This window comes from Pelophylax lessonae (assembly GCF_965119305.1).
Source record: "Pelophylax lessonae genome assembly, chromosome: 3".
Lineage (NCBI taxonomy): Eukaryota > Metazoa > Chordata > Amphibia > Anura > Ranidae > Pelophylax > Pelophylax lessonae.
In genome coordinates, this window is record NC_138770.1 from 581702637 (window position 1) to 581726820 (window position 24184).

Here is a 24184-nt window from a genome sequence, read left to right on the forward strand (position 1 = left end):
CTCGCTGGGAGGATTTATTGTCTCAAGGGCCCATCTTCCATCCTGCTTTACGGTCCCTGGCTTGTCAAGTTGGCTGTTGAAAGCCAGATGCTGAAGGGCAAGGGATTGTCTGCGCCTAGTGCTTCCTGGGCTTTTCGCCATGCTGGCATATGTGCTTCAGGTTGCAAGACTACCTGGTCGTCTGTTCACACCTTTACCAAATTTTATACAGTGGATGTGCTGGCATTTGATGCCTCTTTTGGCCTCAATGTTTTGCTGGCTGCTGTCTGGAGGGCCTTTGGTCTTCCTTGAGGGTGTTTACTGTTGGTTTCAGGTGGGCCTCATCTTTGTTTCCGATGAGTCCTATGTTGCCTGGTTGGTTATGTCTTGCCTTGGGGACTTGTTCTTTTCTGCTGTTTCCACCCCTCATTTTATGGCACTGCTTTGGGACATCCCTACTGATATGGATCAGAGAACTGCATCTGTCAATGAACAGTAGAGAACTGGATTTGCGACTTGCCGTAAAATCCTTTTCTCAAGTTCATTGACGGACGCAGTACCCGCCCCTCTATTTTGAGTTGGGTGGTTGTTGTTACTTTCTGACACTGCTTTGATTCAAAACTGACATCCTATGCAGGAAGAGATAGGGTGTACCCTCCGGGACTGCCCATAGGCGTAGCCAGAACTTTTTTTCTGCCTGGTGTCCTACTCCTGTAGGGGGCAGTATAACCCTACTGATATGGATCAGAGAACTGAGTCTGCCAATCAACTTAAGAGAAAAGGATTTTACGTAAGTCAAAAATCCCGTTTTCTTTTTTTCTCAAACCGTGCCAGATCGTAGAGTTTTCTATCTGGCAATACAATACATTATCTTGCAAATTTTTTATTTTGTCGTGCGAAAATTTTCTTCACTCCAGTAACCTCTTAATTTTTTGATATGGAGATTAGCATGAAAAAAAAAACACTATCCTACGTTTCATAATCCCATCTTGTGTATCAGGCTTAATTTTTCACTGCTTTGTTGATTACAGATTTGGAATAAATGAGCATTTTGGGTGCAGGATGCCTAAATATGCAGATACTGGTTCCAGATCCATGTATAAAAAGAATAGAAGGGTCTCAGCTGTAGAATGCACCCTAAGGCTCCATGTACACGGGACGTTGTAAATTGCCGTTTAGGAGCAGTTGGGCGTTTTTTTCAGAAGCCGCTGAACCCACCTACATGTTATCTTATCTGTCCATGTACACAGGGTCGTTTACAGTCATTTGCAGGCAGTTGAGTTCAGGGATGTTTTTTGGAACGCAATTATTTGCTTTGGAACGTGTTTCCCGGCGTTTCAAACGCAAAAACGGGAACGAACGCGATGAAGTACGTTCAGCCACGTTATACGTTTTTTTTTTTTTTTTCTTCCATTTAAAATCAATGGTTCCCTATGGGAGCCTATTGATTTGAATGGAAGGCGCACCGCAAGTCGAATCAGGATGATCCGACTTGCGGTGCGACTTGCACTGTGAGAATCTTGAGGGGGGAACTCCACGCCCTTCGTGTCTGGTATGTAATTTGAGGGTAGACCCACGCCGAAAAAACGGCGTGGGGTCCCCCCCCAAAATCCATACCAGACCCTTATCCGAGAATGCAGCCTGGCAGGCCAGGAAAGGGGAGGGGACGAGCGAGCGGCCCCACCTCCCACCCCAAAGCACCTTGCCCCCATGTTGATGAGGACAAGGGCCTCATCCCCACAACCCTGGCCGGTGGTTGTGGGGGTCTGCGGTGCAGGGGGCTTATCAGAATCTGGAAGCCCCCTTTAACAAGGGGGCCCCCCAGATCCTGGACCCCCTCCCTATGTGAATGGGTATGGGGTACCCCTACCCATTCACCCCATAAAAGGCAGTGTATGTAAATAACGACAGACGTTTTGGAAAGTTTATTAAAAATCTTCATCCGGTCTTCTCCGCTCTGGTCTTCTCCTCTCCGCTCTCCTGGTCTTCTGCTCTTTTGCTGTCCGCTCTTCTGCTGTCAGCTCTTCTTCTTCCTCCGGTCCTCCCCAGACGATGTCTCCGGTGATTATGCCGGTCTCTGCAGCTTGTTATATAGCCATTGGTGACGTGGCCGCCAGGTGACATCAGGAGACCCCGCCCCTCATGTCAGATGACGTCGTCTGTGACATGAGGGGCGGGGTCTAGGTGACATCAGGAGACCCTGCCCCCTCATGTCAGATGATGTCATCTGTGACATGAGGGGCGGGGTCTCCTGATGACGTCACCTGGCGGCCACGCCCACAATGGCTATATAACAAGCTGCAGAGACCGGCATAATCACCGGAGACATCATCTGAGGACCGGAGGAAGAAGAGCCGAGGGCAAAAGAGCAGAAGACCAGGAGAGCGGAGAGGAGAAGACCAGAGCGGAGAAGACCGGATGAAGATTTTTAATAAACTTACCAAAACGTCTCCTGACATTCACATAGGGAGGGGGTCCGGGATCTGGGGGTCCCCCTTGTTAAAGGGGGGCTTCCAGATTCTGATGAGCCCCCTGCCCGCAGGCCCCCACAACCACCAGGCCACGGTTGTGGGGATGAGGCCTTTGTCATCAACATGGGGGCAAGGTGCTTTGGGGTGGGGGTGCAGAGCTCCCCCTGCCCCAAAGCACCAACACCCCCCCATGTTGAGGGCATGTGGCCTGGTATGGTCCATGGGGGGGTGGGGCCGCTCGCTCCCTCCCCTTTCCTGGCCTGCCGGGCTGCATGCTCGGATAAGGGCCTGGTTTGGAACCTGGGGGGGACCCCCACGCAGTTTTTTTTTTTTTTTTTTTTTCCCCATTTTTGGCGTGAGTTCCCCCTCAAGATTCTCACAGCGCAAGTCTCATCATCCTGATCCTACTTGCGGTGCGCCTTCCATTCAAATCAATAGACTCCCATAGGGAACCATTGATTTTGAATGGAGGCAGAAAAAATGCTGATAAAAGCAACGTGGCCAAACGTGCAATAACGCCAATGGAAAAAGCTACTGAAAGCAAGTTTAACAGCTGCTTTTTCCCGGTGTCAGAACCAGCTTTGCAGCATGTTTTTCTAACGTCCCGTGTACATGGAGCCTTAAGGCCCTGTTCACACCTGAGCGTTTTTCAGCTTGTGAAACGCTCATCTCTGAAGTATCAAAACGCCCGACAAGCAAAATCCCATTCATTTAAAAGGCCTCTGTTCACAGTGTTTAGTAGCCTGAAGCTCAAAGTACATGAGCTTCATTTTTGGCAGATTACAAGCGTTTTTGTTAGATGTCAGTGCCTGCCTCCAAACACCTGCAAAAAACGCCTGAAAAAAAGCGTCTAAAAACGATACACTCAGGTGTGAATGGAGCCTTAAGCAAAACAAGTTAGTAACTCCCAAAAGGGGCCATATCTCTCATGGTAACTGTGTAGCTTCCTACTCTATTTACCTCCTCATTGGCTTTTTTGAGTGTGTCCATTTTTTAGACAATGGGAGGTAACAACACAGAGTTTGACTGTTATTTTTTCTAATAAAGCATTCCAGACTGAAAGGTGCGTCCACTTTCATGCTGGCAGCAGTTGCCAGTGGCTGTTAGTTAAAAGCTACTTTGCTAGGTTTTTAATGTGACTTTGGTGTCCCATAATACCCGTCTGTTTTAAACTCTCATTACAATTTTTTTTTTGTAAATCCTTTACTAGCAGGTGAGTTTCAGTGGTGTGTGAAAGATGTGAATTGGTGATAATGAAATAGAATTTCAATGATGCTTCCATCAGTGTTTGTTACCCTTTGTTTTACCAGTTGGATCCTGAAAACTGGTCATGTTGCTCAGATTCTAATTGGGTTCCATTTGTCTCTCTTCTGATGTTTGATCTTCTGATCATTTCTTACAAGTCTCCATGATATTTTGTCTACTTCTTGCAAAAAAAAAAAGTCAGCTTATTCACCTTCAACATTTAACACACAAAATACATCACAGGTGTACCCAACAGTCGGCAAAGCTTTGCACCATAGAGTCTTGCAAACTAAAATAAAAAAAAAAATACTTCTGTGCCTATTGACTGTATTGTACTAAAACCTTGAAACAAGGTTAGAGATCTCTTCATGTGATGTAGGTGCGCTTTCAGCTGTGTTAAAGGTGTGTGCTTATCTTAAGTTGTATGTGAAGCTGTTATTCCATTATCAGAATCTGAGCTGGGGACATGGAAAAAATAGGTAGCTATATACTTTGTATGAATATTTTATCCCTATACTACAAAAATCTTAGCTGCATGTGTTTGAGCATTGTTTCTGCATTCTCAGGACCTCATGGTTGGAGATGAAGCTAGTGAGCTCCGTTCAATGCTAGAAGTAAACTACCCCATGGAGAATGGTATTGTGCGGAACTGGGATGACATGAAGCACTTGTGGGACTACACATTCGGGCCTGAGAAATTGAACATAGACACCAGAGACTGTAAAATCCTCCTAACAGAGCCCCCGATGAACCCAACCAAAAACCGTGAGAAGATTGTCGAGGTAAATCGTTTTGATTCTACTTTGTGCTTTTAATCTGAGCAGAATTGCATTAGGTGAAACGACAATCCTCTGGTAATTGGATAATCTAATGGGACTTGTAATTCCTGGTCTCTGATGATGATGCTGATGTATGTTTGTTGCATCGGAAAAACCGTGATCTTATTCCAGCAGTTTTGTTAGGGCTTTTCTTTTTAAAAGTGATTGTTTTTTTTTGTTTTTTTTTTTTTTAACGAGACAAACATATATCATACTTACCTGCTCTGTGCAGTTGGTTTTGCATAGAGTGTCTCAGATCCTCCTCTTGGGTCCCTCTTCTGTGCTCCTTCCACCTCCCCTCTGTTGAGTGCGCCCACATCAAGCAGCTTGCTAATGGTGCACCTGAGCCGAGTCACAGCTCCCAGTGTCCATTCAGGCATGGACCCGGGACCCAGCCCTGCTCCCTCTCTCTCCTGATTGGCTGGCTGACTTTGACAGCAGCGGGACCCAATTGCGCCACGCTGCAGTCTCATCAGGAGTGTAGGGGGAAGTTTGAGGAGGGGAGTCCCGGGCAGCTGAGAAACTCCTGCAATATCGCTGGATAGAGATTGGGCTCGGGTAAGTATTAGGGGGCTGCTGCACACAGTTTTTTTTTTTCTTCTCTTTTTTATCTTCTGGCTTTTACAATCCCTTTAGGTAATAGTTTGGCTTTTTGCAGAAAGGAGAGTCCTCTTCACATATCTCTTTTGCTTGGACTGAGATCTGGAATTTGGGTACCACCTGTAAACTTAACTATTCAAATTTCATTTAATGCCATATTTAGCTTAACAACAATAGATAAAAAAAAAAAAAAAAAAAAAAATTGCCGGTGGCCCTTTTGGATCCCCATGGCAGTGTATGCTTTTGTGGGACTACAGGCCACAGCAGGATATTGCATTTTAGTGGGTCTACAGGTCACAGTAGTAGCTGTGCTTTGTGAGCCTAGTGGTTGCAGTAGACTAATAGCTGGTTGGACTACAGGTTGCAGCAGTGCCTTCTTTGTGGGACTACAGGTTGCAGCAAGTATTAAAGGGCCTCACAACCTTTCATTTTGGGTGTGGAGGAACAGGCAGATCTTAGTATAAAATCTCCTGGGGTAACAGCACACTTGTGATTGCTGGCACAGTGCCTAATGTGTTGACGTGGACCGCTGTTCCTAGCTAGGTATCCGATTAGTGATGAGCTCAGGCATGTTTGGGATTGTAGTTCCAACCCACCTGAGCGTTCCAGCCAGGAAGCTAACACGGCACGCTGCCTATCATAGGCAGTGAGGCATTTGAGGCAGCTGCCCATGATTGGCGATGTGAAGTGTCGACTTCCTGACTGGATTGCTTAGGTGGTTTGGGACTATGATCCTGAGCCCATTATCAGTCCCTATATACACATGTCAGCTGGCAGTGCCTCATTGATGGCAGAGAGGAGGGGGATGTGTGGGGGTAGGGAGGAACCTGGACACAAGCCCTCTGTGAAATGTTTGCCCGCAGTTTGCAATGTTCCTTGCAGCTCTGGCTCCAGCTTTGACTCCCTTCACTTATCTGGCATCCCCACTGCTTCTGGAAATTATCATCTATCGCTGGGGTACAGTAGCATCTCTTTGGAACACTTGCCAACTTGGACCTCTTTGGTTGCAAGTGGAAGTGTTGCCTCCCTTCCCCCTTTATGGATGAGGCCAAGGTAGACAGGAATCTTCTCAAAGAAAAGGTCACAGAAGAATCCTCCAAGTATTGTACTCCTGAAGAACCCCAGGGTCAGGGTTTATCTCGGACCAAAAAGGCCTTTTGTGAGTTTTTTTGCTGAATGTCAGGATTGTCAGTACTAAGTTTGAAGTTACTACTTCCAAGTCCTCAACTCCTGAATGTTACAGGGTTTTGGCTTGGGGTAGCTGTCACAACATCCCCAATCCTTTCCTGTACATCCTCCATTTAAAGGACATTTTGTACGTGGACTGGGCTCACCTTTCCACCAAAAAAGGTTCGCTCAGCAATACCCCCACGGAGCGTGAGTTCATCAAATCAAAAAATCAAATTCAGCAGTTTCTTATCTCAATAAGACCCTCATGTTCAGTGGCTGGGGTCCCAGTATTTAAAGATGCCTCAGACAAAAATCTGGAGGCCTTATTTTTAAGACTATTTGCTCTGGAAAGGTTAATTTTGCAGTTGGCAATTGCGGCTGTAGGCACATGCTTGGATGGCGGATCTGACCTGCACCGAGTGCTGAACTTGCACCTGAGCGGCTTTCTTCCTTGTTTTTGCTTGTAGGCACATGCCACAGCCTTAAGGGCTGGGCTTATCACCTTAAAGAGAAAGGAATAGTACTAATGGAGATACAAAAATATTTAGGGCTTTTGTCCGTACACATGCACAGGGACTTCTGGCTGAAGTGTTGGTCAGTGGAATTACCCTGCAGAAAGTGTGTGGAACGTTTCCTTTTTAAGGGGAATGATGACTGCATGGTCCTGTCTTAGATGATTACATCCAGAAGGTGACTGTGGATAAGAAAAGTCTTGTTACTGCCTAAAAAGAAGGTTAAGCCTACAGTTCTAAAACCTGCTGCTGTTTCTAAAAACCATTCCTATTGCTAATCTCAGTTCTTGGACTCCAAGCCTAAACCCCAGTCTGAGTTCTGTAAGAATACATGGACTCCAAAGCCCGCTAAGCTGAGAAATAAAAAGCCCTCTTCATAAGAAATGGGTGCCCCCACTCGCTCAGTTGAGGAGACATTTGCAGGCCTTCACAGATTTCAGTGGGATATTGCAGAGGAGTGGGTCCACAATATAGTGACTTGCAGCTGCAAGCTACAGAGCTTTCCCCCTCCATGCATTGTTTGAAAGTGTTTTTTCTTTGAATCCGCAAAAAAAAAAAAAAAATGTGCCCTTTTGCAAGCTCTTCTTTTTATCTTTTATTTCAAGATGTGATTATTCTGGTTCCAAAGGGCGAAAGGTTTTGTGGTTTCTACTCAAACCTTTTCACACTTCTTCTGAAACTAGACAGTGATGTTTGTTCCATCTAAAGGAGATCAGGCCAGGGTGATCCCCCTGCAGACAAATGTCTTGCTCTGAGGGTGCAGGTTGAGTCTGCCAGAATATTTACACACCTCGATTCTCCTTTGCATGGGGGTTCTGGAAAAGATCGTAGCCTCACTTGAGGCAGTACCCTTTCCCCAGTTTTATTCTGGGCCACTCCAGTGGCCTTAACGGCATGAAGTGGGAGGATGCAGTCGTTGGATTTCCCAATTTCGTTAACCCCCAGCTGTTTTGGAAATGGTGGATCTCTTAATGGTTGCATAAGATGGGAACATTGTTTCTCCTAGAGGGCCCAGATGGGCTTGGGTGGAATTCTGGATATCTCAGTCCAGGGAACTAGGTCACTGCAAGAGAGGTAGTTGCCTGGAATTGAGGGAGATTTGCCTTTCCCTACTGCATTGTTTGGTGCAGCTGGAAGGCCTCCTATAAAGGTCTATTTAGACTGCTTGGGAGGAAGTGCATGTTATCCTGTCTTGAGCGGAACTCCATGTTTCTGCGCTGCCTGCTGTTCACATTCCAGATGTGGAAAAACTGGATTTTTTGTTAGAACTTACCGTAAAATCCTTTTCTCTGAAGTTCGACAGACGCAGCGCCATCATCTTTAGACCAATGGGTCATGCTCCTCCTATCAGGAATAGGCACTAGGCAGGAAAAAAAAGTTTAACGCCTATGAGGCTGTCCCTGTAGGCATAACCCCCCACACACACAACCCCCACACACTCTATCAGCAGTCAGTTTAGTTGCAAGCCGTGTTTAGAATACAAAAAACCCAATTCACTCAGAAGTAGAGGGGCGGGTGCTGCGTCTGTGGAACTTCAGAGAAAAGGATTTTACAGTAAGTTCTTACAGAAATCCAGTTTTTCTCTATCGTTCATCGACAGACGCAGCGCCTTCTTTAGACCAATGGGATGTCCCAAAGCAGTATAATCACGAGGGGTGGGAAAACAATGCAAGAAGACATAATTCCCCAAAGGCTAAACCTAGCCAACCAGGTAACATGGAGCTCAACCAGGAACAACTGGAGCTCACCTAGAAAAAACATATACCCTCAAAGAAACAAAAAAAGTTTATTTTTTAAACCGCAGCCTGCAAAACCTTGCGGCCAAAGGAAGCATCCGAAGATGCCAACACATCTACTTTGTAGAATTTTGTGAACGTATGTACAGACGACCAAGCTGCCACCTTGCAAACTTGCAGCACTGACGCCTGATGGCGAAAAGAGGCACTCGGCGCTCTAGTAGAATGCGCCTTCACTGGTGAAGGAGGAACCTGACCCTTCAGTGAATAAGCCTGAACTACCCTCTGCCTGATCCATCTGGATATGGTCGCAGCAGACGCAGCCAATCCTTTACGAGGTCCTTCGGTAAGGACAAAGAGCGTCTGATTTTCTAAAAGACTCAGTGGCCTCCAGGTAAACCCTGATTGCCTGAACCACATCCAAAGAATGCAAGGCAAATTCCTTGGCATACTTGGGCTTTGAACAGAGTGAAGACAGTGCAATGTCTTCATTCAGATGAAAATCAGAAACCACCTTAGGAAGAAACGACTGGATATGTCTGCGTACCACTTAATCTCTGTGGACCACCAGATAAGGTGAGCGGCAGGACAACGCCACCAATTCAGATACTCTGCGGACAGAAGTAATTGCCACCAAAAGGCAACCTTCTGAGACGAGGCAAGCAGAGGAATCTCCCTAATGTTCTCAAATGGAGGTTTTTGAACCGATAATACCAAATTCAGATCCACGGAGGTAGCGGGGAATCGCCTCGGGTTAGCCAAATGGCGAACCCCCTAAATAAAAGTGCAAATCGGGGCATGCGTAGCTAAAGGGTGTTGGAAAAACACAGCCAGAGCCGACACTTTGCATTTGATAGTGACCAAAGCCAACCGCTGTTCAACACCTTTTTGAAGAAAAGTCAAAACCCTAGCCACAGAGAGCAAGCGAGGGTGCACCTTCACTGATTCACACAATGAATTGTGCGATTTTCACGTACGATGATGGGTCATCCTGGAAGTAGACTTCCTGACCTTCAGTAGTGTAGGAATCACTGAATTGGAAAGACCTCTATCCTTCAATACCTGGCTTTCAACAGCCATGCCGTTAAAGCCAGCGACTGTAAAGCAGGATGGAAGATCGGTCCTTGAGACAGCAAATCTTCCCTGAGAGGAAGTCTCCAGGGTGCATCGACGACCAACCTTATCAGGTCTGCGTACCACGACCTGTGAGGCCAGTCTGGGGCCATCAGAATGATCGGAAACCCCTTCCACTTCTGTCCTGCGAAGAAGCAGAAGTTTTAGCGGAGGGAATGCATGAATCAGACAATACTGACTCCAAGGAGCCAACAGTGTGTCTGTGGCGTCGGCCAGAGGATCCTGAGACCTGGCTACGAACCTCTGAACCTTCTTGTTGAATTGAGATGTAAACGACGGGTGTCCCCCCCACCGGATGTACAGGAGATGAAAAATACCTCCGGGTGTAGGGACCACTCATAGAAACATAGAATGTGTCGGCAGATAAGAACCATTTGGCCCATCTAGTCTGCCCAATATATCTGAATCCTATGAATAGTCCCTGGCCCTATCTTATATGAAGGATAGCCTTATGCCTATCCCATGCATGCTTAAACTCCTTCACTGTATTTGCAGCTACCACTTCTGCAGGAAGGTTATTCCATGCATCCACTACTCTCTCAGTAAAGTAATACTTCCTCATATTACTTTTAAACCTTTGCCCCTCTAATTTAAAACTGTGTCCTCTTGTGGTAGTTTTTCTTCTTTTAAATATGCTCTCCTCCTTTACCGAGTTGATTCCCTTTATGTATTTAAAAGTTTCTATCATATCCCCTCTGTCTCTTCTTTCTTCCAAGCTATACATGTTAAGGTCCTTTAACCTTTCCTGATAAGTTTTTTCCTGCAATCCATGTACTAGTTTAGTAGCTCTTCTCTGAACTCTCTCTAGAGTATCTATATCCTTCTGGAGATATGGCCTCCAGTACTGCGCACAATACTCCAAGTGAGGTCTCACCAGTGTTCTGTACAGCGGCATAAGCACTTCTCTCTTTCTACTGCTTATACCTCTCCCTATACATCCAAGCATTCTGCTGGCATTTCGTGCTGCTCTATTACATTGTCTTCCCACCTTTTAAGTCTTCTGAAATAATTACTCCTAAATCCCTTTCCTCAGATACTGAGGTCAGGACTGTGTCAAATATTCTATATTCTGCCCTTGGGTTTTTACGTCCCAGGTGCATTATCTTGCACTTATCCACATTAAATTTCAGTTGCCAGAGTTCTGACCATTTTTCTAGTTTTCCTAAATCCTTTTCCATTTGGCGTTTCCCTCCAGGAACATCAACCCTGTTACATATCTTTGTGTCATCAGCAAAAAGATAAACCTTACCATCGAGGCCTTTTGCAATATCACTTATGAAGATATTAAACAAAATTGGTCCCAGTACAGATCCCTGAGGTACCCCACTGGTAACATGACCTTGTTCTGAATGTTCTCCATTGACTACAACCCTCTGTTGTCTGTCACTCAGCCACTGCCTAATCCACTCAACAATATGGGAGTCCATGCTCAATGACTGCAGTTTATTGATAAGTCTTCTATGTGGGACAGTGTCAAAAGCCTTACTAAAATCTAGATATGCAATGTCTACTGCACCTCCACCGTCTATTATTTTAGTCACCCAGTCAAAAAAGTCTATAAGATTTGTTTGACATGATCTCCCTGAAGTAAACCCATGTTGTTTTTCATCTTGCAATCCATGGGATTTAAGATGTTCCACAATCCCCCCTGATGCAACACCTGACAACTCAGATAATATGCCTGCCAGTTCTCCACACCTGGGATGTGCACAGCAGAGAGGGCTTGAACAAACTTTTCCTCCCAATCCAGGATCTCTGCCACCTCCCGGGCCGCCAAGGCACTCTTGGTGCACCCATGATGATTGATGTAAGCCACGGCCGTGGCATTGACCGGACAATTTAGCAGACGATTTGTCCAGTGGCTCAGGCAAAGCTTTATCGCTCTGAGCTCCAAAATATTTTATCGGAAGTTTTGGACTCTTCTAACATCCAGGACCCCTGGGTGCATTACTTTCCCAGCCTGACAGGCTGGCATCCGTGGTTACCAACATCCAATGCAATGGAAGGAAGGACTTGCACTGGCGTATTGCTAACGAGTGAAGCCACCATAGAAGAGCAGTCTGTGTTGGGACTCAACCGAATCAAAGTGTCCTAGGACTTGTACAGTACATTTAACTATGACCGGTCAGCAGGCGGCCGTAATCATCCGAGAAGGAAAAGTCTATCCACAAGGCCCAGGTTTCATAGAACTTGGAGGGTATATCGAGAACTTGGTGGGTCAGGTCCTCCATCTCTGAGACCCTACCCACTCTCCACATCCAATCTGCTACAGAGGGTGGGGAGGGGGAGAGCCAACGGCAGGGAATACACATTTTGGCGGCAGTGATTAAATGTAGCAGCAAGGATTTCTTATAAATCCGTTGGGAAAGGGAGGTATGATGAAGAAGGTATTGTGCCTGCGTAAAATCAGGGGTGTAGGTGGTAATGTGGGTGATGAGAGCATGGATCTCCTTCGAAAAAGGCTGGATTAGTGGGAAATCCCACCAGATGTGTAAGAAGGATCTGGTCTGTGGGCGGCATCGCCAGCACAAAGGGGAAAGCTCAGCAGAAATTTTATGTAGAATATCGGGATTCTTGTACCATTTTGCGAGTATTATAAAACCATTCTCCTGGGCTAAGACATTCCTGGAACCCGTATGAATACGAGAGTAGATCCGATCCCAATAGACCTCCATCAAGGTAAGGGACAGATCCCTCTCCCATTGACTACATAGTTTAGTAATCCGTGGAGGTCCTTGTGGGAAGAGGAGAGAGTAAAGAAAAGATATCCGATGGCTTTGGGGGCCAGGTGTGTTGCTGAGGGTTTCAAAGGGTGTATGATCTCTGTGCCAGCGAGAGACATCAGGGGTGCGTAGCAAGAAATCCCTTAATTGTAGGTAATTGAAAAACTAAGTTCAGGATACTGCCGAGTGAGCTCAGCATAGGATAGTAAACTGCCCCTTTGAAAGAAGTGTTCGGCCCTGTAGGGCGCATTAGTCAAAGGACCATCCGGGGCAAGGTAAGTGGGACCGGGTGGAAAATCTGGGTTGTGATTTAAAGGAAACAGGGGGCCCGGATTAGAGGCTGTCAGTTTTTTGCATAATTGCCGAAAGATAGTGAGCGTGGGGTTGATGCTTATGGCAGGTAGTGTAGAAGGAATGATATAAGGAAGGTGGTGGATGGGGAGTGTAGATGCCAATTCTTCCAGTGTAACCCAAGCCTTGACGTGGCGATGTTTATACCAATCTACAATTCTAGACAAATGGCGAGACCAGTAGTATTTCTGCAGATGTGGGAGACCTAGACCGCCCATTCCTTTAGGGGCAGTCAAGACATCCCAATGTAGTCCAGGACGCCTTGCGCGCCAGATGAAGGTGGAGCATAGTTGTCTATAGGAGTGGAAGAATGCCGGGTGAATCCTGATCGGGATAGTCTGTAGCACATAGAGTAATCTGGGAAGGATATTCATCTTTATGATAGCCAATCTACCAAACCACGAAAAGGGACCCGACTCGCACTTAGAGAGGTCAGATTTAACGGTCTGTAAAAGTGGGAGGAAGTTTTTGGTAATTTATGTGAATAATATATACCATTGTGGGTAAAGGCAATATCCCGACCTATACATATTTTCATTGCACTGTCACTTTAATTATATACCATCGTAGCAGATAGCGCCATATACCAATGTCCCACTGCATATATATTTCTGCACACCCCAAAATCTTGGGAGTGGGTTGGTGGCAGCTTATACCTGGTTTTTTTTTTCCACTTAGGCTTTCCATAGCGCTGGTCAGATCTGACTTGTATAATCCTTTGTATGTTGCGCTCTTCTCATAATAAATGCTTTGGGACTTTTGGTTTACCTGTAAAAATCCTTTCCTTGGAGTACATCACTGGACACAGGGATCCCACCCTTCTCCCTTTGTGGATTAATGGCTTGCTACAAAAACTAAAGCTTTACAGGGAGCCTTACAGGGAGAAGTTATGCCTAGAAGTGGAATTTTTTTTTTTTATATTGCCATTGTCCAATTACCTTAATGTGGCAGCATAACTATTTTAATGAAGATACCTGATGTCAAGTGATGTACTCCAAGAAAAGGATTTTTCTCTTTCATTCATTAAAGGACAATGCGTCTGGTATTCATAACTAATGGGTTATACTGCCCCCTACAGAAGTAGTACACTAGGGAGAAAAGAATTCTGGATATACCCATGGGCAGTCCCAGGGGAGGGGGTATACTCCCTCTCTCTGCTATAGCCACTTCATTTTTTCCTGCCTAGTCAGGAATAAGGACCTAGTTCCTTGCTGGGCTCTTTGGTCCTGGCAAATTCATTTTCTTTTTAGATGAGACATTTTTTTTTTTTTTTTCTCATGGAGGTCTACAATCAACTGCTGGACTGGGGGACGGGCTGTATAATCTAGATCCAGTGGTTACTCCAGTCTGTAAAGAAATGGACAGAGGGCGCAACAGCCTAGCACATTATCCTTAAAGCGGTAGTATCCCGCTTTTTGGCACTTTAACCTACAGGTAAGCCTATAATAAGGCTTACCTGCAGGTACAAATAATATCTCCTAAACCGGCATGGTTTAGGAGATATTTACAGTGCATGCAGCCGCTCGCGCGAGCGGCGCATGCGCTCTGAAGGTCCGGGGGGACCTCCAATTAACTTGCCGGGAGCTTGCCGGAAAAATCACTCCCGCGCACATGTGCGGGAGTGACGTCATCGCGGCTCCAGCCAATCATCGCGCCGGAGCCGTCTCTTCTGGCCAATCACCGCGCCGGAGCCGCTGAACCCGGAAGAGACGGCGAGGGATCATGGCAGCGCCCGCAGCGATGTCCGGGGGTCCGTGTCGGGGCTTCGTTCTAAGGTAAGTTACACATAATGGGCTAGTATGCGATGCATACTAGCTCATTATGCCTTTGTCTTGCAGGTTTTTTTTTTTTTTTTTTTATGTTTTAGGGTTTACAACCGCTTTAAAACGATTTATTATAATAGAATGACATAAACATTATACTCACAAGACCAATGTAAAACACAGGCAAATATGTGCAATACAGGACCACCAAGTTCCTCCACTGAGCATCCACTGTTGGTGCAGGCCGTGGTAGGATGTAGATTTCCAAAAAAACGCTTACGCGTTTTGGGGTGTCCCCCCTTTCTCCGAGTCTGGTGCAGTGCCCACCTGGTTCCTGGTATGGTGAGTAGCTGTCCCCCCCCCCCCCCCCCTCTCCCCCTGGAGGGTATTGGGGTGGACGTGGGCCCCTGGGCTCCCCCCCCCCTTCCTGCAGGCATACCCCCTTGCTGTGTCCCTCACCTGCCCCCTCCCCCACCCCCTTCCCCTCCACACAGACTGGGGCTGTTTGGGTGGTCTGGGCACTGTTCCTGGGGTGGGAACAGGGCACTTACTTGCAACTGGGGGAGGAGGATGCACCGCCGGTGACCAGACGATTAACTTTATGGGGGGGTTATAACTAGTGGGGGCTCCTGCCAGCGCCCCCCATCCTGATTCGATCTGTCCTTGAGGCCTGTGTCCCTGTATGCCTCCTGGGGGCCGCCATTTTGTTGAATGTTAATGTGTATTTCTTTACACGGTGACCATGTTTGTGTAGTCCGGTGGCCATTTTTCTGTGGTTTGCCATTAAAAATAGCGGCGACCATGACAGTGGAGCTCTGTGGGTGGCTATTTCGGTGGTGGGAGCCCCTCCTCATCCGCTGGTGCTGACTCCTGGATCATTTTATTTCCTGATCGCCACATGTGTCGGACACTAAACAATATCCTTTATTTTTGAAAAATATTTTACACATCCACTATTTAACCACTTGACGTCCAGAAGATTTACTACCCCCCCCCCCCCTTTTCACGACCAGGCCATCTTTTTTGCATTAAGGCACTGTTAATCTAACCACTTCTCCTTTGGTGGTGGTCATATGACGTTCTGGAGTTTAAGTGGTTAAATCTGAATGATGCTTTCAGCTGCTGGCATTACTAAGCCATCATAATTTTGTGTCGGCGATTCCCTGTCAAGTAAAAACAATCCTAGCAGCTGTTTAGCCGCTTGATTGTTTTTATAGGTGGCGAGATGGTCCCCAGGCATCTCTATGACCTTCGGAGGTCGGGCTGCACGTTATGACGTCACGTCCGGCATTGGCAGATGTAAACACTGCCTTTTCTTCGCCTGGGAACCCGAGATCGTGTTTTTTCTTTCATTTTTTTTAATCTTATGCTTTTCAGGCTACAGGTGAGATCTGGGAACTTATAGGCCCCAGATCTAGCTGTGAATAGGAGCTTTCATGCCCTTTTCCCTTTTACAAGGCATGTTTACAAAAATTTTAAAGGTAAAGTGTCGAAAAAAGTAGAAAAAATGTCAATAAACTGTTTTGGAAAAAAAAAATAAAATTAAAGCGCCCCCTTCTCCGCATGCTCGCACACAGCACTCATACTTAAGTCGTGCCCACATATGTAAACGGCGATTAAAACCACACATCAAATATCGCAGCAAACGTTTGAGCGAAAGCAATAATTCTAGCCCAAGACCTCTAACTCTAAACAGGTAACCTGTAAAAATGTTTAAAGCGTCGCCTATAGAGATTTTTTAATTACCGAAGTTTGGCGTCATTCCACAAGTGTGTGCAGTGACATGTTGGGTATCTATTTACTCGGCATAACGTCCTTTTTCATATTGGACAACAAAATCCGTTTAACTTATTATTTGGTTTTTTTTCTATTCATCAAACGGTGATTTGAAAAATTGCTGTGCAAATACCTTGTGACATGAAAAGTTGCAAGGACCACTATTTTATTCCCTAGGGTCTCTGCTTAAAAAAAAAAAAAAAAAACAATGTTTGTGGGTTCTGAGTAATTTTCTAGCAAAAAAAGATTTTTACATGCGACACTCTACCCACATTTGTCCTTTTTCTTCCCCACAAATAGAGCCTTTCTTTTGGTGGGAGTTGATCCCCTCAGCTGTTTTATTTTTTGCACTATAAACAAAAAAATACAGGCCATTTTGAAAAAAAAAAAAAAACATTTTTTACTTTCTGCTATAAAACCTCCAATAAAGAAATCAAAATCCTTCATTAATTTAGGCTAATATGTATTCCCCCTTCATATTTAAAAAAAAAAAAAAAAAAATCCCAATAAACGTATATATTGCTTGGTTTGCGCAAACGTTATAGTGCCTACAAACTATGGGATATTTTTATTTTTTTTGTTTTACTAGTAATGGTGGCAATTAGCGATTTACAGCGGGACTGCGATATTGCAGTGGACAAATCAGAGACTGACACTTTTTGGGGACTAGTGACACTAATACAGTGATCAGTGCTAAAAATATGCATGATCACTGTACTGACACTGGCTGGGAAGGGGTTAACACCAGGGGCGATCAAAGTGTTAAGCTGGTGTGCCTTAGCTGGTGATTCAGTGTAGTGGGGGAGGTGCTTTTACTAGTGGAAGGCATGGATCAGTGTTACTGCTTTACGGGAACACAGGATCCATGTCTTCTGTACTGCCAAACACAGCAATTTGCCTTGTTTACATAGGCAAACTGCCGTTCTGTGTACCGAAGCATCGGCGGGTGCCGGCGGACATAGTCTGCCGTACCTGCCAATCAGCCTCCCCTTGTGTATAATTTACAGTGAAAGCAGGCCGCTAGTGTGCCCCAGACCCAGAAGTTTTATATTACATACTAGGTATGTGATCTGGCACAGAGCGGCCGCTTTGCCGGAGTATATGTACCATGGGCAAGTCTGCAAATGGCCCGGTTATCAAGTTTTCATTAAATATTTTTTTTTTACTGTAGTTTTTCTGCCTCCTTGTAACATCTTTCAGTGATCTCCATAACCTCTCCATTTCCCCCCCTCATTTCTATTTCTTTGAATTGAGCAATGCATGGTAATTGTGGTTATATGCATTTGCTCTATGCATGCTACAAATCCTATAGTCTTTCAATTTGAGAGAGAGAAGAGGGGCACCAAGCTCTTACGATGGAGAATGAATGTATCCACCCCCTAACGGAAAGTTGAAACACAGCAGCAAAAAAAAAAAAAAAAAAAAGAATTAGGGAGAAGTTCAGAGGAATAGCAGGTACTTTTTTGAGTTAAGAATACAAACGTTGATATTTTAAACCAGAGTTTAGTATGACATTTAACTTTTTTTTTTTTTTTTTTATGTTTTTTTTTTTTTTTTTTTCACCAAACAGTGGAAGCTAATTTTACAAATTGCTTTTTTTGTTTTTTAATGTAGGTTATGTTCGAGACCTATCAATTTTCAGGGGTTTATGTTGCTATCCAGGCTGTCCTTACATTGTATGCACAAGGTAGGTTATTTGAAATTACAGGATTTGAGCCTTTCATTGTGTTTTTGCTTTCAAGAATGCTTTTGCTTAAAAAGAAATAATAGAAGGTAAATTGATGAAAACCATTTTACCTGTACATGATGTTTTGATCCATTAAGGTAAACCCAACATACTCATCGGTTGCCTTTTCTTGCATAACGGCATAGCAGAATCTTTGCAAATGCTTGAAAGACTAATCGTTAAATTGTTAGTAGTATTGGTATTTTCACTTGTCACAAGTGAACATGGGAGCGTGACAATGTATAATTATTTCTCATCCTACGCAGTTAACTAGCCCTCTCCAAGAAATAGGCACACAAAACCCCTATCCAGTTTCCATGGTGACTGCAATTTACTCCATTACCCCGCTGAACAGGTTTTTAGTCTCAAAATGTACAGCACATGCTACACTTTGCTAGGCCCTGAGACTGGCTTTTTAGAATGTCCCTGCAATACTGCTCACATCACTGACTGGAATGTATGTACTGACATCCATAGGTGTCTGATCTATCTGCTGCTCATAGTGAGATGATTTTTTCTTTTTTTCTTTTTTCCCCATGTTCCTTAATTGGCAAACCACTTCATATTCTTGACCGTAGGGTTATGTCCTACTCATGAAAGTAGCGCTATTAGGTAGAAAGGAACATGCACAGCACCACCTATGGGTAGTCCTAGTTGATAAGCCCCTCTGCTACAGGCAGCTCAGTTTTTTTTTTTTTTTTTTCTGCCTAGTGAGAAGTAAGGACCCAGCTCCCTGGGTCTTAGATGACAGCCTGGAAAAATCCTAGATCCAGCAATCACCCCAGCCTTGCCAGCGAGTGGATGCAGACCATAAGCTACTCGCTGGGTTGGCTGTAACAGCCCCATCCTTGACTAGGCAGCCGGTGAGTTAAATGTCTTACGGGGGGAGACCTATGGCTAAGCACCTGACCTCTGTGTAAAAATGTCATCCTGGTTGACCTAAACCCCCCCCCCTCACCTCGCTGGGAGGCGTTTGTCTCAGGAGCAGTGCCTGTGATATGGTTTTGGCCATGGCCCTTGTGTCTGACACTCACTAAGTAGGCTAGGCTCTTACCCCATGATCTAGGTAATGAGCAGGTACATCCAGTCTACGTAGGATTTGTGCAGGAAAGCCATTTGCCTTTCAAGGTTGTGTGACTCTTTGGCGCCACCCTAAACAACATTAAGGATCTTATAGTAGGGAACTCTGTCCCGCAGTCCAGAAAAGGCAAGGAGTCATGCTTCAAGCAGGGTCCTTTTTTTCTTGAACTCGCAAGCCTTGCAGACAAGTCTCCTTCAGCATGAAGGCTTGCCCCCCACCTGTTTCCCACAGGGGGGGGGGGGGGGGGGGGAGGAGGGTCGCCTTTTTTGATTGACAGATTTGTGGACTTCTCTGCTTTCAGACAAATCATTCCACAAACTGGACCTGGTAAAATAAATATGGTTGCATTAAGTGTGCACACCCTCTTATAATTGGGGATGTAGCTGTGTTCAGAATTAGGCAATCACATTCAAACTAATGGTAAATAGGCATAAGTACACACCTACAATTTTTAAAATGCCTCTGATTTACCCCAAATAAAGTTAAGCTGTTCTAGTAGGTCTTCCCTGACATTTTCTTAGTCGCATCCTACAGCAAAAGCCACAGTCTACAGAGAGCTTCCAAAACATGAGAGGTATTTCATTTTTAAAAGGTAACAGTCAGGAGAAAGGTACCAAAAAATTTCCAAGGCATTAGATATACCATGAAACACAGTAAAGACAGTCCTCAACTGGAGAAAATATGGCATAACAGTGACATCACTAAGTCCCTCCAAAATTGATGAAAAGACGGGGAAAAAATTGGCCATTGAGGCTGCCAAGAGACCTACAGCAACAATAAAGGAACTGCAGGAATATCTGGCAAGTAAGTACTGGCTGTGTGGTACATGTGACAACAATCTCCCGTATTCTTCATGTGTCTGGGCTATGGGGGAGAGTGACAAGAAGAGGAAGAACAAGAAGAGGAACTTCATCTTTCAGCATTACAACGAACCAAAGCATACATCCAAATCAACAAAGGAATGGCTTCACCAGAAGAACATTAAAGTTTTGGAATGGCCCAGCTAGACGCTGGACCTGAATCCGATTAAAAATCTGTAGGGTGATCTGAAGAGGGTTGTGCACAGGGGATGCCCTTGCAATCTAACAGATTTGGATCGTTTTTGCCAAGAGTGGACAAATCTTGCTAAGTCGAGATGTGCCATGCTGATACTTATACCCAAAAAGGTGCTTTTGATTTTATTAACCACTCCTGGACCAAGCCCATTTCTGGCACGTTTACAGGTTAAAATCTGTATTTTTAGCTAGAATATTACTTGGAACCCCCAAACATATTATATATTATGTATGTATGTATGTATGTGTATATATATATATATATATATATATATATATATATATATATATATATACACACATATTATGTATGTATATATTATGTATGTATGTGTATATATTAGCAAAGATTATGGAGAATTAAATGCTGGTCGTTGCAATATTTTTTGTCATGCGGTATTTGCGCAGCGGTTTTTTTTAAACACCTTTTTTTTTTAAATACATTTTACTGCATTTAAAAAACTAAACATTGAAGTTAGCCCTTTTTTTTTTTTTTGTATATTGTTAAAGATGATGTCACACCGAGTAAATGGATACCTAACATGTTACGGTTTAAAATTGCGCACACCCACCGAAATGGTGACAAACTACGGTTAATAAAAATCTCCATGGGCAACGCTTTTTATTTATTTATTTTTTTTAAGAATTATTGCTTTTGCTCTGGCGATTCGCGGCGATACCTCACGTGTGGTTTTAAACGGCGCTTTCATTTGCAGGGACGACTTCCATATGCATTTTCTTTTGTGCACGAGAACACTGCGACAGCGCTTTAACTTTTTTTTTTTTCTTTATTTTATTTCGTTTTTTATTTTAGCACAGTTTAAAAAAAAAAAATAATAAAAATCTGACCACTTTTATTGCTGTCACAAGCAATGTAAACACCTTTTGTTGTGTCATCTCATCCGTTATAGGCAGTGACAGGTACTCTTTATGGATGGATCGGGGGTCTAAAAGACCCCTCCACTGCACTTAAAGGTGTTCAAAATGCCGAAATCTGCATTTTTTAAGACATTTTTTTTAAATTCGAGTAACCCGGATGTTATGTCATGCCGCTTCCGGCTTATTAAATCGGAGACCCGATCCTCCAACCAGCCGTTGGACATGCCGGCTGGTTGTTCAGGTCTCCCTGTGGGACGGGAGGCCCGGGCAGAGCTGCGGGAGCCCCTCCTGCTCGCTGGGGTAACGGTTGAGCCGCATCGGCCATTACCACCTTAAAGCCGACCGCCGGCTCTGAAAAATGGTACCGGGTTGATGCCTTTTAGCTGCAGGCATCACCCTGATGCAACCACTCCTCCAAGCCAACGTAGAGCTACATCAGTATGCGGGAAGTGGTTAAACCAAGTATTATTAAAGGTGTGCACACCTATGCAACCGTATTATTTTAGTTTATTTTTACTTCCCTCCACCTAAAAGATTTCAGTTTGTTGCTCCAACTGTGTTGTACAGTTTATAGGTCACATTAAAGGTGGAAAAAGTTCTGAAAGGATTTGTCCCATATTTAACATCATAGAAACCTGACATTTTAACAGGTGTGCAGACTTTTTATATTCACTGTATATTTGCAGCTGCTTGTAGACACATACTTTACACAGAGCTGAAGATTTTGGTGATCTTTTACTATTTGGAATGGTGTGCAGCAGGGGGGGGAAGACCTGTAAGTCTTACTGAACTGCAGCAGAATAAAATCTGCCTCCTTATCCTGCCAAACAGGGCTATGATGTATAATGAAGAGAGATAACACCGCTCAGGCTAGTCAAAGTCCACGATTCAAGGTGGGTGCTGAACCTCGGCTCGCCACCAGGAGAAGCATGAAAGAAGAAAATGGTCGCACACCACCACGGAATCCAATGAAGAAAAGTTCTTCTTTCACATAAGTGGTACAGAGTACTGCAGGGTAGGACAGTAGACGTGTTTCACACGACTGCTGCGTGCTTGTAAACAGTGAGGGTCTACAATCACTTTACGCTTCTGTTAATAACACTTCTAAGCAACAGCCCCACCCGTTTGACAGCATTTGTTGTCAAAGGGCAACAAAAACATGTTCTCCACTACTGTATGAATGTTACTACTCCAGGTGCACCTTTTAATAACAATGTGACTGTTTTTACTTCCTTTGCAGGTCTGTTGACTGGAGTTGTGGTAGACTCTGGAGATGGGGTCACTCATATCTGCCCAGTTTACGAAGGTTTCTCTTTGCCCCATCTCACTAGGAGACTTGACATTGCGGGCAGGGACATCACTCGCTACCTTATAAAGGTAAAATAATAGAGTACATTATTCTCCCTTTAAACTAGTTCATTGCATATCAGTGCAGCTTTTTTACTGTATTTGTAGCTATTCATGAGTATGTATAAATGATTTACTAATTATTCATTTATCTGTAATTATGAAGTTTCAGTTTTTTTGTAAAGGATACTTTGAGACCGCATAAATCAAACTGGTTAACTCAAGAAAATGTAAAGTTGTATATTGATGCAGGAAAATCCATAATGTATGAAAAGCTTTCATGCACTTTTTATTTAGTTAAAAATCTGTAATGCAAATCACTCTGATAGTGTTTTGTAGTGCCCAGAAAACCTTAATTTTAAGACCATTGTGTAATTTTTAGCACTTACACTTCTGCAGCAACATACCCTCCTATGTAGTTTAACGTGGGACGTTCTCCTTCAAACATACACTTCTGGATTGCTGGATCTTTATCACACTTCGAAAATGTTTGCGGCATTGATTGCCCTGCAGCAGTCAACATAGAATTTTCATTATGGTTAAAGAGAACAGCTCTCCTCTTCCCACAGATAATTGTCATTTAGTATACCCATGGGTTGTTGGAACGAAGATAAGGGTTGTATACCCTTTCAGATGAGATATCACTTGAGCACTGAGATTGACCAGTCATTGGCTTAAAATAGCTATTGTGAAATAATTTTAGAAGATGGAGTCTGTCGATGGGAAATGTATTCAAAATGTAATTTATATCCACATTATGTTTTTAATTAAGTCCATAGGATACATACACAGTTTTAAAAAGCTGGGATTCGCTCATGAATTTAATGTTTTTGTTAGCAAGCTTTACCAAGCTTATTATCCTGGTGGCTGCAGGTACTGGTTTATGCTGGGTGGTAAGTCTGGTGGGGTCCTCTCCCTCTCTGCTGAGAATTGCTTGGTGCTTTGTGCCTGGCGACTGGGTGGTGCTGCCAGCGCGGTGGAGGTTGTCCTTTTGCAGTGTTTTACTCCTTGTGGAGTCTTTGGAGCACATTTCTCCTCCTGATCCCTTCTCTAAAGCTGCGGGGCCCCTCCAGGTCCTAAACATCCATCTATGCACTGATGGTAGTCCTGGAGTCCTTTGTGTCCCGGGTGGATGTGGCCTTCAGGGGATGGGCTAGCAAAAAGCATACCCTGCCTCCTCTGTCTCATCAGAATCTGATTCATTAGCCTCAGACGTGGGTCACCCTGCTGGGTCTGCAACCATGCGCCTGGAATCCCCTGATAGTGAGGATGATTTCCTCCATGTCTGCGTTCATGCACGAAAAGCGCTGGTAAATGCACTGATTGTATCTGTACGTGAGACCCTAAAGATGAAGGGCGCAGCTGAAGCTGCGATGGAGGCGCAGGTACCCTTTGGCACTCACAGGCCATCAAGAGCTGCAAAGGAGTTTGGGGATGACCAAAGCGTCCCCGTGGGAAGTTCAGAATGGAGTCTATTCAAATGGTGGTGGCATCCCTGTGTCAGGGGGATTTCCTCTCCCATATTGACATTAAGGATGCCTACCTTTACATTCCAATATGTGCAAGTCACCAGCGTTTTCTCCACTTTGCTGTGGGAGAGAAGTTTGTGGCGTTAACTTTTGGTCTCGCCTCTGCTCCTTGGGTCTTCACAAAGGGTTAGCCCTGGTGCTAGCCTTGTTAGATCAACGGGGAATTGCGGTATTGGGCTACTTGGACCTCCTTCTGCGAGCAGAGTTTCCTCCTGCACTGGTGGAAAACCTGGAGATCACAATGCGCACTCTGCGGAAGTTTGGCTGGATTCTGGTTTTTCAGAAGTCT

The 24184-nt window shown here is 44.6% G+C and overlaps 1 protein-coding gene across 1 annotated transcript in view; it reads left to right on the top strand.

The window, feature by feature from the left end:
* ACTR2 (actin related protein 2) overlaps positions 1 to 24184 on the top strand; it is a 115716-nt gene that overhangs the window by 45675 nt on the left and 45857 nt on the right. Inside the window, exons 3-5 of the mRNA XM_082249378.1 lie at positions 4262 to 4477; positions 17893 to 17965; positions 22260 to 22396. Of these exons, the coding sequence (XP_082105504.1) occupies positions 4262 to 4477; positions 17893 to 17965; positions 22260 to 22396 (426 nt within the window). The remainder of the gene's footprint in view (positions 1 to 4261; positions 4478 to 17892; positions 17966 to 22259; positions 22397 to 24184) is intronic.